Below are 19,898 nucleotides of genomic sequence, written 5' to 3'. Positions count from 1 at the left end.
ATACAGATTATTCATGTGTTACAATTTAAGCGCTTGGATTTTTCTGAACATATACCTTAAAATCGTGCCATGCTGTTCAATAAGTCATGCCGCTCTTAGTGTATTGGAAAAATGAATTGACAAACGGGTACAAATCTGTATAATGACCAGATAAATAAGTAACAAATAGCGTTGTTTCTTAGCGTTTGCCTCACTTAATCTGCCACGACGAAGCAAAGTGCGGCCGTTTGATTGGATGAAATCCCCCTTTTGTGAGGCAATTCTTCGTAGAAAAGAACGAGCCAAGCATTGTAGGTATATATATTGCATTGGTCAGCTTCTGGTACACAATGACACACCGATACCTGGAGGTAGACAAATTTTTCCGGGCATTTAAGCATTTCTGAATTGTTACTGGTGTTGCGCAAACGTTTAACAGGTATCGGTGTGTCATTGAATACCAGAAGCTGACCCAATATATGTTCGTTTGTGTGTACATATGTGCTGTGTGTAATTTATGTTTTTTCGTTAAAATAAAACATAGCAGAGTTGTAAGCGGTCCAGAAATTACTGATGTGGATCATGCCTGTTTCGTTTAAACCAGGGGTCGGCAACCGTCTGGCCGCTGCCCGGTACCGGTCCGCGAGGAGTTCGTTACCGGACCGTAGAATTTTTCAGGTTAAATGCTATAAAATATTCTGCATATGTATCCCGGGGATGATAAACAAATTAAAGCGTTTTATTGCTAAATATTTGAATTTTTTTGAAGACCGCTTCCCGTTAAAGTTTTACTTTCAAAAGCGGTCCGAAGTGCAAAAAAGGTTGCCGACCCCGAGTTTAATCAAACGCATAATCTAGACCCGAAATCAAACGTACTCGGATGGGTCCCCGTCCTACTTTAATTTTCATGGATGCCCGAAAGTCACCACCATGTAACTGTCGTATATGTTAAGTTAGGCCAGTCTCAAGCCAGTTTCACAAGAAATCATCCTGACCCGAAAAGCCCGGCCCGGTATATACTTTGCGACAGGCACCTCCTACAACTACGTGTTGTGCCAAACTATCTCTGTTTCGATCCATTATGTATTGGCGCTCTGTTTGATACAACATGCTGCCAGGGTTGCCACATGACTGCTGTAGCCGGACCAATCCGTTTCGAAAGTAAAACGTTTATCCATGACAATTTCGTCCTGTTTAACAAACTCGTTTTGTTTAACGAGCAGCGACTTGCTCATTAAAAACAAATTTAAATGTCTTGCAAAAGGTTTTTACTTTGCTAGTTTGGTGAATGTTGGTTAAATAAAACTAGGTTGTAAATTGGTAAATTATCACCCTAACAATTCCGCAAAGCAAGTTACATGTTTTATGCCAACTTCAATCCAAAAATATAAAACTGGACTAGCTTTTTGTAGCTGTTCAGTGGACAACCCAGATCTATTGTAGTGTAGTACTCAAACAAATTTAGTTTGTCGCAATAAGTAGCTACCCTCTACCTGCTTTAAAACTAATTATCACACACGGATTGATCCCTATTTTGTATTTTAAAGCCATTGTAGGTTAATCTTTGGGCTGATAAAATTTCACTTTCATAAACGGTCCGCACTGCAGAAAAGGTTGCCGACCTCTGCATGCCATAGAGCATTTACTAATCAAAAAAAATCTATCATTTTAAAAATCTAATTGTTTACGTGTGCAAATGGCAAACGCAGAATCATTTGATTAAAGTCCAATGCATGTTACCTACATTACCATTATTAACTATGCTTGACTATTTTTAAATTGAGTCTTGTCTTTATTTGTGTGAAAACATTCCTGATTGTTGCGAGGCAGCATGTTGAACTTTTCCACGATAAACTTATTCGTGCATCAGTGAGTTTTGAAAGCAAACGATATCTGATATCATTTCACAAAACAGCTTAACTCACATTCGGATGACGTAAGATCAGAAATGACGTCATGTAAACCACAACAAGTTCAGTAACGACTTCATCTCCAAAGAGTTGCGTCACGTAAATTTACATTTATTTATTCCGGGTAAATGCGACTTAAATGAAGAGATCAGGGGTCACTGTAGGACGAAACATCAAAAAAACAAAACCCACGTGACACTTTTATGATACTTTGGTTAGATTTGGGGATTTTTGGAAAAAATAATAGGTTTTTCTCAAAGAATATGGCCAAATTGTATCTTTTATAGTGCCTCAAGTGGTGGACGGTTGGTTTTAAGGTCCACAGCTTGGGAGAACCGTCAAACTCCATGATGCATCTGCTTGGCAAGTAGAAATTACGTTTCCAATGTCTGCACCATTTTTGCATTGGTATTGTACCATGACACCTTCGGTGAATGCAGCTGGTGTTGTCACCAATTCGAGGTCATTGCCCAGTTGAGGAGGTCCACAATCTAAAGAAATTTGCTGTTTCGAGAGATATGAAAGTCCAACCTGATAAAGCGGGCTTACCTGCTAGACATTCAGGCACGTGTTCGGTCCAGCTCCCATCTGATAGACAAAGCGTGGACGGCGCGCCCACCAGAGTACCTTTGCTGCAGCTAAAGTTTATCCCCATTCCAGCAACCCGGTAAGCGAGAAATGGCGCATACTTCAAGATATCTTCTGGTATGGTATTAAAAAAGTTGAGCAATGGATCGACCACTTCCACACCGAGGGAATCACAAGCTTCACAAAAATAATTAATGTTTATTTTTTGCAATACTATTTTAGTCGTTTGAAGGTGTCTTTAGCATGGTTAATTTTAAAGACATACAAATATTTTAAATCATTTTAACGATGCTTAATCGTAACCATGATTTACAATTGTCTAAGTATTGTCTGAGCCCATTTAAATTTCTTAAAGTAAAACCACAATAAAAAACTAGAGCGTAAATGTGAGACTTGGGCACAGACAATACATGAAGGCAAGAAGCAAACATAAGTCTAATCATTTATAGGAAGTCTAGTCGTAATAATATTGTATCATCGTTGTTAATAATCTCTGCACATTAAAATTAAAATTTAATCAACTATAACCACATTTTCAATGTAGCTTTAGGCGAAACATATCATGCATTGAGGCGTAAGACACAAGGCTATACCATAACATCCTGTTTTATTTGCTTTAAAAGATGTCAGAAACAACTGCTACTTACTTTTTAGGCATTTTCCAGCCTCCGTTTCGTTCCAATTTCCATCCACACAAGCGTTACTGAAGGGAGGAGCTATAGAATATCCTTCATTGCAGTTGTATTTTACCACAACACCGTTGTTATGTGATGTGCCATCAGGGGTGTTAGAGCCATTGGGGTCCGTTGGCAGATCAGAGCAGTCTAAAGTAAAAATACAAACCAATCGAGTGCACTACGCACACAGGCGTAATCACGCAAAGTACTATGCCATGCTTTAGTTTAAAGTAATACAGATTAGCACCAAACGGGTCGACCACCTGTAATAATTAACAAAGTAGGTTAAGTTCAGTTAGGCAGCCTATCTGGCCCGTTGATGCAAAATCTAATTGTGTCGCTAAGTGATAACTCTGGCGCGATGGACCCGAAAAATCATTTATACGAGACATGACATGTTGCATCGATAAGGTTTATTTATTATAGTCAGGCTCGATGGACCAAAAAATCATTTATTTTTATACGAGACATGACATGTCGCATGCCGAATTATGGCCAGAAGTAATCTGTTCCATCAACTCCTTGTTCGTAGAAAATATTTCGTACATCTCACGACAGCTTAGATCTAGGTTTACTTCTACTTGTAGCCAGTATTTGACTTGTAATCGTTACAAATCAGTCAAAAACAAGGACATTTCTTAGAAATAAAGGCAATGAATTTTTCAAAAACATTGTTTTTTTAATGGTACCAAATGTTATTGCAAGTGGGTAAGATGACACCAGCACAAGAATCTTCTAGAACAACTACATTGTGGACAAATAAATTCACGGGAACGGACGTACTTACCCGGAACACAAACCGGAGGCTCCGCGGAAAGAGACCCACTCGGTAAACACGTGATGCTCGAAGCACCAACAAGACGACCCGCAGTACATTCGACATGATACGTTATTCCGACAACAGTATTTGTAATTAGATGTTCGTAGGGTTGCAGTTCAGCAGGAATGTCAACACCCGTTCCTCTCAGCAACGTTCCGTCGAATTCGGGATCATTGCAGACTGTTTGAAAAGTTAAAAACAAATAGATGAGTTTATACACGTCAAACGTTTTCAATGTGTGATATTCGAACCATTTAATTACATTTAATACACTGGCCGGCTTCGGCTTCTGTCCAAGCTCCATTACTGCAAGCGTTGGTATATGGGGGAAGCTGCAGGTAGCGCTCCGGACAGCTGTAGGCCACCATATCCCCGTTATTATGTCCGCGTCCGCTGGGTGTGTTGATTAGGTCCGGGTTAGTTGGAAGGTTGTTACAATCTGGAAAACATGCATAAATACAATTTACTTTGGAACACTATAGGCTACACGGATCTGTTCATAAGTTTAATGATAAATAGTTTGGCTAAAATGACATGCTTTCTTGCTCAAACATTTCGGCAATATATAAACATTAACATTTTTGTTAAAAATTTCGGCAAATGTTAATTAACGGTTTGGTTAAGATGTGCCACGTCCAGTGTATAGTGCAGGAACCACAAAGGCTTGTAGAATTTAAAATGCCACTTAAGCATAATGCTAAAAAAACAAAAGGAATGACAGCTTCGCTTTTGCTGAGCATTTTGCTGAGTAGTTTCCATTTATTTTATCGCGTTGCGGTTTACATTACAGTTGTCTAACCTCTTAAAATCGTAAAACTTCAATTAGGCCTATGTCAGTAGTTTCACAAAAACGTTAATACACAACAGATCTACATAATGAGTTGCGTTATACAAGAAATATAAACATTAAATTTTACATTGTTGTACAGTCTAACGATCATCATGGCAGTAGTAGCAAAATTTTGCATTATGGAATAATTCAACATTTTAATATATGATGTATTACACCAGAAAACAGGTTTTTAGTGTTGTGTGTTGCAGGTGGTGATTTTTACTAAAACTTTATACATTACAAATGTCGGACAGAATTCAACCAGTGCTTTGTATGATTTAGAGCAGGGGTCGGCAACCTATTGGGCGACGCGTGCCAATTTACCTGTTGTCTCCATGTGTGAATGACTTCGCGTGCCAACGTTTTTCAAGTAATAGTGGTTCGTGCCAGCATATATCAATAATAAAGGGAGAACAGATTGTTTTGTGAATAAGTCTGAATTTTAAGATAATGACATGATAAAAACTAAACAAGCAGTGGAGCTTAACTTCTTACTTCAATATAAACACGCAAATCTTTTTGCGTGCCAAGAAAAACCACTCCGCGTGCCAACCTTGCCACGCGTTGCCGACCCCTGACTTAGAGATTAGAATGGTAATTTGGGTGTAGCTAGCAACGTGTGAACTCATGACAGTTTGTATAGGGCGGCTAGCTAGTCTAGGGTTAGGAAATCAATTAAATGTCGGTAACTAAGTTTCAAGTAAAATTTAGTGTCATTTTTATCATAAAATCCCACCCTAACCCCAATAGTCTCAGCCGTCATAATTTTATCACATATTTCGGCGACGATAATTAATGGCGTACTTGTGTCTGTTATATGGATATAGGCAGTGGTGGGATTCAAATTTTTGGTCAGTCGGTTCTATTACAAAAGCAACATTTTTCAGCCGATTCTGTTACAAAAAGTAATATTTGCCAACTGGTTCGTGAATCTCATAAAATTTTGTAGGTCGGTTCTATAGAACCGGTGCGGACCGGGAGAATCCCACTACTGGATATGGGTCGTGAGCGCTGGACCATTTGGTAATTATTGGGCGTTTTCACACGATTTTGCTTATGTTAAGCGTTTGGCCCCACCTATTGTTTTGCTGCAAAATTTAAATTCTTGTGTTGGAAGCTTTACCGCCAATGTTAAATTGTAATTAACATACCAGTTGGAATGCAGGTCGGTTCTTGTGTAAAAAACCAAGTACCATCTTCTAAACACAGGTTGCCCGTGGAGCCGACAAGAGCACCGCTTTCACAGATGTAGTTGATTTGTTGTGTTTGGACGTATGGACCAGCGGGAGAAACAGTCACACCATTACCAGCAGGTGGGTCACCGCATTCTGCGTGGAGAACAAAACGTGCAAACTTTGACCAAGATCATGTTAAAAACACAAACACGAAAAACACAAAAATCATGAACTAAATTGTTTGTAGAAAAATTACGAAATGCCTCACCATAAATTATGGGTGCTAATCTTGTTAAATACGCTTGGGCACAGTTAAAATAGATCATAGTTGCCGATTTTTTAAATGAAATGTGATTTGCAACATTTTTAAATAAATTTTAAATGACAAAGTCTAAAATAAACGTAAGAATTCACATCAGTCAAAAAACATAGACTTACTGGTGCAAAGATCGCAAGATTTTCGGCAATATTCTTCATTGATTGATGTAAAAATTGCGTTGGTGCAGTATTTAAAATCCACAATCTGTGAACAATCTTGAAAGTCCTCGCACCCTGTAAGCAAACCAGTTTTGATTCGAAGTATATTCTTTGTAATTACAGGCAAACATTATTTTCAACTTGGTTACGGAGAATGTACAAATTATACTCAAAAAGAGTGGCAGACGATCAGCGTCAGTAAAGAAATTAATATTTCTTTTGCAAATAAAACTTTACACTGACGCTGATCGTCTGCCACTCTTTTTGAGTATAATTTGTATATTTGACAAGTAAAGACAGATCTGTCGGTCACCACCCTGTTACAGAGGCCGATTCTTGTAGTCTGTTATGACATCACACTTATTGTTACGGTGAATTCTTTGAGTACTTTTTGCTTTTTTATCAAAATCCAATCCAAGAAAGGCATAAGAGCAATAAATATGTGTCATTTGTTGCCCTTTTCTCATTTCCTTCAGTACCTAAACAGCCTAGCTTCCCATATAAAAATGCACATTTATGTGTGTTTTTGTAAGTTATGTGTCGCTTCATAAGAAATTTTTCATTAATGATATACTATTATTTTGATGTAAAAGACGATTTTGTAACAGAAGCTGGAAGACCAATAATCGTTTATACAATATGCCTGACAGTAACAGGTCATTTATAAACTACTTGTTTTCGATATCCGATTATTAAGGCCACTAGTATTGTTTAATGATAAAATATTGTCGAAATGGAATAATTATCCTGTTTTGTATTGAAATTGATAATTATTTGCATACCTTGTATACAACTCGGTGCTGCATTGGCCCAAGTTCCAGCCTCACATGTATTGGAAGTTGACCCGAGCATCCCACGTCGTGGCTTGCATTGATATCTTACCTCACTTCCGTCGGCATAGTCTCTGTTTTCCGGGTTGATGCCGTCCTTTGCAATCATGGGTGGTGGTCCACATTTATCAGCTGTTTAAGACACATATTTAAATAGAAATACCTGCCTTTTTAAAAAGTCAGTTTCCTCTTTCTGGGTAATAGTAATACTGTAATTATATTTAGTATGTTAAAACAAAACTAACATTTACGTAATGTAGGGAAATGCCAAGAGTGCGCTGAAAAATTAGGCACTTGGTTCATGGATCACTAGAGGACGTTTTGAGTGGTTCACATGACGTTAATTGTATTTGGTGGTAAACTGGAAATTGTTGCATCTAATCGATTTAGGAAGTATTCAGTACGAAAAAATGTTAGCCAGAGAAAACGCTGTAAGTGTTATGCACCAGGGCCCGCAAAGGTCATAAATGTTAAAGTTCAAAAATAACAACAATAAAAACCAAACACAAAAGCCGGGTCACCGAATGAGGCGGTCACAAAGATCTCACCAGACATATGAAAATGCTTGGTGACCGGCTGATTCGATACAACACATTCAAAACCGGCCCAGGGAATAATTTATATTTATGTGCGCCGTGGTCACTGGTCTGAATGAACGCTTTGTACAAAAAAGTGTATTTTCATGGTCCTGTCCATACCCAATGACTAAACTTACCATCACTACATTTGGGAGCGGTCTTTATTACCCACTCCAAAGATGCTGCAGGAAATTGACACTGGTTGGAGGTCACTTCCGGAACGGCAGCCTGATTTACACAGCTATATATCACCAAGGCACCAAGCAGGTATGGGCCAGGGGGAGACAAGATCAATTCTGAACTGGTAGGAGGGTCTGGACAATCTGCAACGAAACAAGGATTTCGTTTACAGTACTCAGAAATTAAGTAAATTAGTAATGTATGTTTAACCAAGCGAAAACGATATACGACCCTACACGCTACTGCTTGTCTATTTAAGAACGGTAAACATAGAGTATACCGTGTCCTTGTTTTTACAATGCCCCGAAAATCAACTCCAAAGGCATTTTGGATTACCTTTCTAGTTCTGTAGCACCGGTATACATATGTAGTAAATTAATCCAAGCTGGATGCCTTGATTTGATCTATAGCGCCATAGCAAAAAAGTTAAGAAATCTAAATAAACAAATGCTCTTAGCTTTGACAGTTTTCCTACAGAATTACTAGCCACCAAATCGTAACAACAAACACTACACAGTTATGAGTAATAAAGGAACTGAAAATTGTTGCCCGACTGAAAATAAAACTGCCAGAGAGCTTGAATTCTATGAACATATTTTTTACTTGCACTTCAGATTATAAACAACAAATATTAAAACGTTGATATGTATTGTATTCCAGCTCGTTGGTAGTTTACACCTCATGCTGAAAATAGGTTTATGTAAAGAGACAACCGACTTACTCTGCTTGCAGACCGGTGCTGTATTTTCCGTCCAAGAATCGTCGAGGAGACACTTGTTGCTCTCTGGACCCACCAAAGTGTAACCCTCGTCACATTTGTACGTCACAGTGGTTCCGGCCGAGTGAGTCGTTCCGGTTGGGCTGTTTGATCCATCCGAGGGAATGGTTGGCATGCCAACACATGGCGTTTCTACAAATTGCACTCAAAAAACTATTATTTCGACGATTCATACTTAGATAGTAGCATCTACTAATCGTTGGCAGTTTCAAGAATATATAAACGTAAAAAATAAAACATTCCAGAGGGGCTGCAATTGGTTCCGCCTTGTAGCAACAGTGCGCGCAAAAAATACAAAATGTTTAAAACAATTTTTTAACGAAGTTGTCGTTTAAAGTGTTGTTTAATTGATTCATACTTGCCTTTTACGTGTCCTAAAAAGTTTTCGTGGTTTTATTAAAGTCTATTTGTTAAACATTTGACGAACTGTATGATGCATTTTTTCAAAGTATGTCGTCCATATTTTGCTTAACATTCCTTTCTATCATCTATGTTCTAAGTTAAATAGAAACTCGTTAAGAATGCAAACCATCCCCTACCGTCACATTTCACCGGGTTACAGGTTTTGTAGCACAAACCAGCAACGTTCCCATCTGTGCAAAACCCGAAGCCCTGGTACAGCACACAAGCCGCACTGGGCAAAGTATCCGTACATTCTGCAAAGTAAATTAATCAAGTTTAAGTTACATAGAGATGACAATAATAAGTTGAACAAAATACTTACGGCCTAAACAGCCATTGAAACAGAACAGCGTCAAAACGACAACGAGATGAAGAATATTTTTCATGATAACTATTTTCAGACCCTGAAACACAGAAATGTTTGTTAGCGATAATGCTTTTGCCAACTGTGGCTGAGTTGAGTTTATTTCGCCTGACAAAATCGTAGCAACACAATTGTGCTGAAATATTTACCAGGCCGGAAACAGCTGCGCAACGTTTAGACGTCAAAAAGCGCGACTAAGTTGAGGGCAGTTGGTAGACGCGCTGCAGCTTCTCCTAGTTACTTAATTGTTCTACATAACTTCCAATTCTTCAACAAAATGCAGAACACATTTTGAAAATCACATTTAGCTTGGTTTCGTTTCAACTGCTCTACTTTGTAACGATAGATGGCCTTGTCTCGCTGCAAGGAGCAATTTTGTTTGCGTTTTGACAGCTTTCCAACTTGATCCAAAACAAATGTTTCTAGATTCTGAATTTTTGCATGTTTTAGTGTAACGACCCCACCTATTCGATAACATATTTTTTATTTTTTCTGTTTTTCCAACAACTACTCCCAATACTATTAAAACATCGCTAATGCAACAACTCAGCCCGACAAACGCTCAAGACCTTGCTTGATCTAATGTTTGAGAACTACTGATTTAAACGACCAACAGACGATTTGGCATGTAACTATATTCTGCATTACCCTTTTTAGTTCCTTAGAAGGAACCAATAGACTTCAGTGTCCTTTAGTGCCCGGTTTATAACACCACTCGCTGCGTAATATGTTATACAAATGTTGATCGTTGATTGGTCGAAATCCCCCGCATTGCGGAATTCTGTCGTAACACTATTTACAATGTATTAATTGACATATTTTCCGGTTCCTTCGGGGGGTGATATTGTTTCGTATCGGTTGTTTCGCAGTAACGGTCCTTTGAATAATGAAGCAATTAGCTAATGCGTCAACAGTTTCCTCTCGAGTCTAACTGATCATTTAAAGCACCAGTGTCCCCAATTCGCATTTCTTCATTGTAAGCCACTTATACAAACCATAATCTCCGTGGTACCTATTGCACACTAAATTACAGTAAACCTCTTTTAAACAGGCTCGAAATTTGAGAGGACTGTCTCAATTGCCAACAGAATCAGTCAGTAAATTGGAAGGTAGGAATATATATTTCGCCTAATAATGGCATCATCAGTTCCTGAAAAACGCAATAGATCAACACCAAAATATCAAGAATGTAAAACAAACACAATGTTCTAAGCAACTCAACAACGCGAGTGTCGCCAAACACAAAAGCGTTAAAAACCTTGCAAACCCAGCAACACCTGTGAAAACCTGACAAGACCTACACCGTGGACAAATGTAAGGAGAAAAAGGGGGGTAGGAAAGAGAAACCAAGGCGCTCGCAACTAAAAGCCGATAAAGATAAAATGAAGATAAAAATTAAAAAATTAAACTGCCGTAAAACGTACCGGAAAACCCAAAGGCCGTGCATTTACTGACCACAGACACACACAAGTATGAAACACGATCACGAAAATTAACGAATCTTGGGCAGCAACATATTTTGAATATTAAGTGTTGCGCCAGTAAGTTTCAGCCATTTGGCTTCGCAGTGATCCAAACGATCAACATTGGGTTGCTCCACAAAGGTGACCGTAAAACATTCCGCGATATCGGGTCGCTTCATAAATATATCGTGGTGTTGGATGGCGAAGTGATGGCCCAGCGAGGCGTTATCAAAGTGTTCCACACTGTTCTATGGCCAGACCAACGTGTAGAAAATTTGTTTTTAGTTTGGCCCACGTATCTGTTGTTACAAATCCTGCAAGTGGCCACATAAATACCAAAATTGCTGCACTCCAGGGACTGCCTCAGAGCAATTGTTCTATCGTCTATGCAAAGTTTGTGTTCAGTAGACACCATAGATGTATGTGCGCCGTGGTGTCCGCATAAAGCACATCTTCCGCAGGGAGCCGATTTAGCAATGACCTCCTGGCTATAATGGGCCAGGCGCCTGTAATTAAGTAAATGGTTGCCCAACGTAGGTGGCTTCTTGTAGACAACTCTTGCCTTAGGCTTTAGTGTTTGTTCTTTTTTGGTCAAGCGAAGGAGCCTAAGAAACGACGTTGCCCAGGGGACTACTTCCATGCTGCGGGTTTTCGATGCAGGTTTGAACCTGTCTTTCCAGCTCTTTGCAGTCTCTATGCAAATGTTGATGATGGAATCTGGAAACGCGGATTTCTTGCATTTAACCGCGAGCCGCAGCAAACTCGCTTTGAAATCGTCATCCTTTTCGTTAAGCCTTCTTAGGCGAGAGGCTTCTCCCAAAATAACAGCGCGGTAGATATGCCTGGGGTGGTGTGAAGTGCCATGTAGAAAACATCTGTCTGTCGCAGTTGCCTTCACGTGATCCTGTGTTACAAACCCACAGGGTGACGATGAAGAATGCACGTGGTCTACATCTAAAAACTCGACTCTTCCATTGTCATCTCTCGGGTCGAGAACGCGGAAGGTAAGATTGAGGCCTTCCCTAGCAAAGGCGGACTGTAACTTTGAACGTATGTGGGATGTGGTTTTGATCCCGGATGAGACCCAAATGATGTCGTCGATATAACGTTTGAACACCTCAACCCGCTTCAAGGTAGCCGCGATGGACTTAATGACAAAATGCATTGCGATATTGGCAATAGAGACTGAGTGGTTGTCACCTGTAATGATGCCCTTTTGTTGACGGTAAAGTGCACTGCCATATTGGACAACAACAGCATCGAGAGTGTACATTATAAAATCAACCAGGCACTTGCGACCGTTGTCGTCAAAATCGGATTGTCGCTGTAATGCATCGGTAATTGAACGCTGGATAAGATCTTTGCCGACGCTTGGGTACAATGCAACCACGTCGGCTGCAACAACATACAATTCTGATGAGTTTTTCGAACCAGATTGTAAATTTTTTGCCATTTGATCAATTCTTTTAAATAATGTTGGCTGTCTTGGCAGAACTCGTTTACTTTGCACGAGCAGTATCTTTGGCTTATGGGCTTCAGGATGTGTTAAAGCAATGCTGTGTAACGTGAACAAAAAGTGTTCCCTGCGGATTGTACCAGACGAATAGGTATCTTATCGATACTGCACGTGCGTAACTGCTCGGGTGTTAGTTTGTGTGTTTTAAACAGAGGGTACATGTAGGCAGGCTGGGTGTTGCTAAAGTATTTTGCAGACGGCCCCGGTACTTTACGCAAACAGCCAGAGTATTCCTTGCAACCAATTGTGTGGAAAAGCAAAGTTTCTGATATAATTTCATGGTTGTGGAGGGAAACCACAAAAGCGTCATGTGGTCTTGGTGTGTTTCACCATGCTGTTGAGGCTTGCAGTGCTTTGGTCAAGTTGTTTGAATTGTTGTTACTCCCTTTTAATTAGCCGGTCATAATCAGTAAAATCCACAATAACGATCTTACCGTCTTTGTCCGACACACAGACAACAATCTTTCGCTGCCGAACTGCTGCTCGGAGTGATCTTAGGCTATCTCGTAGTTTGGGTGGCAATATCTTCATTTTATCTTTTTTATCGTTCTATCGGCTTTTAGTTGCGAGCGCCTTGGTTTCTCTTTCCTTCCCCCCTTTTTCTCCTTACATTTGTCCACGGTGTAGGTCTTGTCAGGTTTTCACAGGTGTTACCTTAAGGGTTTCCAGGCGTTGCTGGGTTTGCAATGTTTTTAACGCTTTTGTGTTTGGCGACACTCGCGTTGTTGAGTTGCTTAGAACATTGTGTTTGTTTTACATTCTTGATATTTTGGTGTTGATCTATTGCGTTTTTCAGGAACTGATGATGCCATTATTAGGCGAAATATATATTCCTACTTTCCAATTTACTGACTGATTCTGTTGGCAATTGAGACAGTCCTCTATAATTTAGAGTCTTTTTTTTTCACAGTTATCGTCGGTATGCATGGAGGCTGTTGGAGGTTCAGATATTGCCAATCCACGACATTTTCTTTTAAACAGGATTCGGTAGATCCGCATCTTCGCCTAATTCGGACATTTTCTTGGGCAAGCGGGTTCCGATAACCCAAGGTTTTTTTGGACATTTTTTCACTGCAGAAATGATATTTTTAATGGAGATGTGTTTGCTTGCATCAGAAGACAGTTCACGTATATTTAAGTGTTGAATAGAAGATTTCTATTTGAATAAGATGCTGAAGATGCTTTTTAGCGAAATTAATTTGTTTTTACAACACTGTCAACACTGATTTCTGCCTGGAAATAAAGATTTCCCGAACTTGTGATTTATAAAATGAAAGGTGGAAATCGTTGCGACAATGGCAATAGAACAGGGAAAGATTCCCAGAATAAATTTACCAGGATTTGTAAATAAGTTCTACGGATGACAATTTCAAGTAAATGTTTGTTTTTAGGTTCTATATTGTTTGTGTAAACAACGTTGGAAGACAAACCTGATCAAATAAACCGTGCTTGAATCCTAAAACATTACAAGGTGTGGCGATTATTTATTTGTACCAGATGAGTCGACGACAAAAAACATATATTTGATACAGCTTAACACTACCAAACCAAGCGATGCGAATAGGAAAGGAAAGATGGTCGCCTAATGGTAAAAAATAAAAGTTGTATATACAGGATAAAGTAACTCACTGCTATAATTCTTTGATATATTGTGTATTGACTTTTGTGCGGTTAAACAAAAAACAAATAAAATCAATGCACAAATTGTTTCCAAAATCGGTAAGCCGCTACAGCAAAAAAAGTACAAATCAGATTAAAAGAATGTAACTAAGTTGAATTGCACCCACATATATTAACAAAAATGACTGCTAGCGTCTTTCGTTCCAGTCCACAACGCCGAATTGAATACATGAAAACAAAGTGAGAGTAGACCGTAGATGGCAGATACATTTTGTTTGTTTTATCCATTCTCATAATATTTAAACCGATGCTGCTGCTTTCGTACGGCATCTTTTTGTATGCGTATTTGAGTTGCTTAATTGACTAAATCTTTTGTCACAAAACTTACAGTTGTAAGGTTTTTCTCCGGTATGGGTCCTGTTATGATTTTGCAGCTCCCACATGGTACGAAATGTTTTGTCACAAACTGAACAAACATGACTTTTCTCTCCACTGTGTATCAACATATGCTGGCGAATTGATGCTGAATGTTTGAATCGTTTGTCACAAATTTCACACTTGTATCGCATCTCATTGGAATGCATAACTGAATGTTTTGTTAAATCACTGGAACAGGGAAAACGCTTTTCACAAACTTTGCATTGGTAAGGTTTTTCTCCAGTGTGAACTTTCATATGAAGGGTGAGGAAACTGCGCAGCCTGAATCGCTTGTCACAAAAGTTACATTTGTAATTTTTCTCTCCAGTATGAATTAAATTATGCCTGCGCAGCTCTACATGGGTACGGAATGTCTATTCGCATTCCATACATTGATGCGGTTTGACATCACTGTGAATCAACATGTGCTGTTTAAGGTGGTCGGCCTGTGCAAACTCTTTCTCACAAATTGTACATTTGTGTTTCTTTTCGTTCCTGTGAAGATAGCAATGATTGTTTAACTTCTGTCTTGTAGCATAATTCTTTCCACAAATTTCACAACGAAAAGGTTTTATGTCGCTGTGGGCTGACATATGATTTTGCAAACTTTTAGTTGTAGTGAAAGTTTTTTCGCAAATCTCACACTTCGGAACAATCCCAGTATGAAGTAATGTATGCTCTTTTAATATACGAGACGAAGAAAAACTTTTTTCACACACATCACACTGAAAAGTTTTTTTTTCTTCATTGTGACGTTTTTGGTGGTGTTGTAGAGCATTTGCAGAAGAAAATGTCTTACCACATTCTTTGCATTTTATCAGATTACCACTGTGAACCAAACCATGTGATTTTAATTGATAACATGTTCGATACTGTTTGTCACAAATGGTACAAAGGTAAGGTTTTTCATCTTTGTGGATAAGAATGTGAGCTTCAAGATGAGCAGGTCTTCGGAAACTCTTTTCGCAAATATCACATTTGAATAGTTTCGCATCAGTATGAACGGAAATGTGTCTTTTCAGGGTAGTCTTTGTGCTGAATTTTTTTGCCCAAACGTTACATTCATAAGGTCGTTCATTGCTATGAGTAAGCAAATGCTTTTTCAGTGTACCAGCCTCAGCAAATCGCTTTTCACATACTTTACAGTGGTAAGATCGTTCGCCGGTGTGAACTCGATTGTGTCGCTTCAGGTTTGCATTGCTCGCAAATTGTTTATCGCACACGTCGCAGTTAAACAACATTATTTTAAACCAAACTTTTCACTTGCTACGTAGCAGCTGAAAGTCTAAAAAGGTTTAAATACAAAATTTATTTGCAAACAAAACATATTAAAAATCCCAAAGCTGATGCATTTATCCTACAAATAAAGGCTGTAAAAAGATATGTTAATTTTTTTAAATTTATTTCTTTAGTGCTGGTGAAAAATTTTGAGCAGATCTCTTGCAAAAAAAAATATTTTTTGATTTCCTTCTCAATTCATTCCTGGAATAAACTTTGTTTCCAGAAATTTAAAAGTCCTCTGTTCCTCTGACCTAAAACTTACTTGCCTCACATATGATCATAACCTGATCAGTTTCTTTTTTGCCTGACTGAATAATGTTGATAAGATTTCCTTTTCCTGCATTCTACTTATTACGACATTAATCAAAAGTAACTAGCCAATGTGTACTATCTTGTGTAATTAACACTCTTAAAGGACGCTCAACCTTCGTAAATTAAAGTGCAATTATGTGAATTTACTCGACATTACCAAACTTATTTCAAAACATGTGGTATTGTGTAACTAAAAATGCTACCGTTTAGTGCAACATGAACTATTAAATGTATTGCTAGTCCATGCTTTGATCCGGTCTCGAAATGTTTGTGTTCACTGAGGAAAACGGCTCTAACTTTGTCGTCCTTAATTAGGTCAGGACAAACCGTCAATTTGGAACGAACCATCAGTACGATTCAAACGATTGACGAATGGATTTGTATGATTTGTATTATAAACCAGCGTTTCAATTATAGGCGTCCCTTGTTAGATATGAATTTATTCAACGGTCTATTAAGTTGTTTCTTACTTACTATTCGTACCAAATTGACGGATTGACCTTGTCTAAATGAAAATGTTTTTCCTGAGTGAACACAAATAATTTCTGTAAGAATGTTATCCATGATTTTAAATTGTTGTAACTAGTGATATATCGAACCCGCCTAAAAAGGTTCGGGCCAAAACCGAAGATTCGGCCATGAAGTTCGGCCGAATCAGGCCGAATCGAAAATCCCCTATATTAAGGGCGTTTACAACTGTTGTTGATGCAAGTGAACTAAATTTTGACAAACTAAAATCACTTTCACAATGCGCAAGCTTTACTAAACATCTAATATTTTGCAGGAAACGTGGCACGTATTTTATAGATACAACAAATAATTAATTTGTGATGTTTCGTATGGCTAAAAATGAAATTTAAGGCCTTAATTCCATGCAATAGAATTTTCAAAAAAGTTCGGTCCGAAACCGAAACTTCGGTGCACATTTGCATTACTAGCTGTAACCTCTAAGGTAGCTATGGTAATCAATAGCGTAGGAAAGCGCAATACTTACGACCATTTTGTATTTCTTTTCTCAATTTTTGTATGTCCCGTGTAACTGTAACTTGACATACATACTTATTGCCTTAGTAACTTTGTCAAATGGAATAACAGCATAAAAAATATTGCGTTATACATTAAGTGTTGGTTGGTAAAAACAGCACAAAACAACTGCCGATGTGATCCGCAGTACATGTACACCTGTACGACTTGCTGCGATTTAGGTTATTACGCGGAGTAACTACTAAAGTTGTTACTCAACGTTGATGTTAAGGAGAGACATTAGCCCAAACTGACTACACGAAAATAACTTTGACAAACTAAACCCGTAAAAGCATATTAAAGCAAGAGTTAGCGATAATATATCGCCTAAACAAAATAAGACACACAAATAACCTTAGCGCAAGACAATCTTCAAACAATCGTACACACACTATGCTGCTTCTATTTTGCGCTAACTGGTCTGTTGGTTTCTTGCATCTAACATGATCCTTTATAGTGAGGAACTAACGTGGTGTTCAAGGCCGGTACAAAGTCATATCGCACCAAAACAAAAGAACAGTTACTGTGCGATACAAAACCATCCAAGAAAAAGGTTTTAAGATAGTGACGGGATTGAGCCGTGATACTTTTGGAGTTTAGAACAACGTCGGCTAACTTAAAAAGGAAATAATTACAAGTATTTATACGTCGGCAAAGTATTTTTCAATTAGGAATTACACGGCCAAGGTTCCCTCGCGGACTTTATTTCTTTGAAATGTGTAAGTTCGTGTAAGAACTCTTTACTAAGTGAGACTTGTTTCAGATAAGCAACAACCTTTTTCACTATTAACCTTACATTAGCACGAGTATAGAGTATTCCTATAGTTTCTATACCTTATATCCTGTATATGCGACATGTCTACAAATATATTAAAACATTATTAAATATACTATCCAAATACGAACATTACATGTGCACAAATACTATCTTTCATTTCTCAACAAATCCCACTGCAAACTGCGGATAATGCGATCTATCACCCGACTAACGAGACAGCTACTTCTTCACTCCCGCTACAAGGTTTGAAGACAAAATCCGTCGCTTCACTACCATAGAATAGCCTCCCGTTGTGCTGAAACCCTGGTGCCTATTGTTCGCTCACTATTGGATTATGGGCTCCTTTTACTGTCAACCAATCAGAGCGTTGTCTTAACTTGAAAGTTGTTGGCGTGCTTACTTCTCAAACGATTGAACAGCGCAGTGGCATTGCGAGTGCGATTTAATGCCATTACAATTTTACTAGATTTGTTTTTGGACCCGTTTGTCCGCTTCCCTGGTTGCAAAAATTTACTGACATGTATTTAGCATTTGCCGAAATTCAAATACTGTCTGTATGTAGCGACGTTTCACAAACGCGACAATTTTCGAACTGCCTTGAAGCCGCGGGCCACATGCGCCCTTATATGTCAAAATGCTTTTAAAGATTTTGATACCGCACATTACATCACTCAATTAACATTCTAGGCCAGGGGTGCTCGTGATCGACCGCGATCGACTGGTCGATCTCGGACTGACATCAAGTCGATCGCGAGGGTGGCAGAAGTTATTTAAAATAGTTGCGTTGCTGCACATAGATCACTTTATTGTGTGAATTAATCATAAGGATATGTTAATAAGTTCAAAAGTAGGCGTTTTGTTACATTACAAAAGTAATAGTTGCAGTAGTTATTGTTACTTTGTTCTGGTACTCGCGATGTCTTTGCAAATTTGTATTGGAATGGTAGATCTCGAGAGTTGGACTACCTCAAAAGTCGATCTTGAGCCAAAAAAGGTTGGGTACCCCTGCTCTAGGCCAACTATTTTGAACAAGGCTTTTTTATTTCATTACAAGTAACAATAAAAGCAGTTGTTTGCGCATATTTTCATAACTTAGTTTTGTCTGTGATGTCACAAACGCTTTTAGATCTTTGATATGCGTAACCAAGTGGTAAATATTATTGGTGAAATTAATCCTGAAAGCTGTAGTGGTAAAAGTGAAAATTATTTTAGCAGCTTAAAATTTCGTTTTGCTAAAGTGTTTGATTGGCATTACCATTAAATCTGTCTTGGACCGCGAGTCCAATTTGGGAAAATTACAAAACGTTAGTTATAAAAAAGAAATGGTTTGGAAACCACTGTCCTAGGCATCTGATAACTGTATTCCTAATATGCAAGTTTTTTCAGTGGCATTTTATTTCAAATTTAAAAAGGTCTTTGTGGCTCCCATCGTTTTTTTTTTGTTCTGATTGAAATAGAGTGGTAAAGGTTGGCGACCCCTGATATATGTGCTTATTGTTTCAAGGATAGTAAGAGTAGTGAGCTTAGCGGCCCTTAGCCTAATAAATTTAACCAAACAAAAGCCTACCCAGAAAGTTAATTGACAAGGATCAGAGTATCGTATCTAACGTTTTCTCGTGTCGCCGTCCATGTGACTTCCGAATGTTCTAAATTTTTTCCGGAATATAAGTGTTTGGATCGCAAAAAAGGGTAACGCAGCGGTTCTCAACCGGGGTCCGCGGTCCTTTAGCGCATTTTGCGGGGACCACGAAAAAGTGGAAGTAATTTTATATTCTTGTTTGGCGTCAGTTTGTGCAACTGAATAAGTTTAAATCAAAGTAAAAGTGAGAATCGACCGTCTCCATTGCTAAACAATAGGCTTTATTCCATAGCAACTTAAAAGTGCAATTGTTCGCACA

General features: G+C 38.5%; 2 protein-coding genes and 1 pseudogene across 2 annotated transcripts; all 3 read right to left on the bottom strand.

Moving 5' to 3' along the window:
• Window positions 1-1,989: 1,989 nt before the first annotated feature.
• Window positions 1,990-10,855, bottom strand: LOC145214388 (CUB and sushi domain-containing protein 3-like). Its single transcript, XM_080082898.1, has 13 exons — window positions 10,239-10,855; window positions 9,549-9,630; window positions 9,364-9,480; window positions 8,768-8,956; window positions 8,004-8,189; window positions 7,241-7,420; window positions 6,420-6,533; window positions 5,958-6,134; window positions 4,237-4,413; window positions 3,942-4,154; window positions 3,125-3,301; window positions 2,439-2,654; window positions 1,990-2,380 (listed from the first exon to the last, which is right to left on the bottom strand). The coding sequence occupies exons 2-13, from the start codon at window positions 9,610-9,612 to the stop codon at window positions 2,202-2,204; spliced, it is 1,989 nt and encodes a 662-aa protein (XP_079939024.1). The 5' UTR covers window positions 9,613-9,630; window positions 10,239-10,855; the 3' UTR covers window positions 1,990-2,201.
• A 154-nt stretch (window positions 10,856-11,009) lies between these two features.
• On the bottom strand, window positions 11,010-13,100 carry LOC145212871 (uncharacterized; annotated as a pseudogene).
• A 933-nt stretch (window positions 13,101-14,033) lies between these two features.
• Window positions 14,034-17,657, bottom strand: LOC145214446 (uncharacterized). The gene has a single exon (XM_080082974.1). The coding sequence runs from the start codon at window positions 15,845-15,847 to the stop codon at window positions 14,981-14,983; it is 867 nt and encodes a 288-aa protein (XP_079939100.1). The 5' UTR covers window positions 15,848-17,657; the 3' UTR covers window positions 14,034-14,980.
• Window positions 17,658-19,898: the final 2,241 nt, after the last annotated feature.

This window comes from Phallusia mammillata, chromosome 2 (genome assembly GCF_965637545.1).
Source record: "Phallusia mammillata chromosome 2, kaPhaMamm4.hap1.1, whole genome shotgun sequence".
Classification (NCBI taxonomy): domain Eukaryota; kingdom Metazoa; phylum Chordata; class Ascidiacea; order Phlebobranchia; family Ascidiidae; genus Phallusia; species Phallusia mammillata.
Note: the sequence above shows the minus strand (reverse complement) of the source record. Positions and strands in the feature narration are given on the sequence as shown.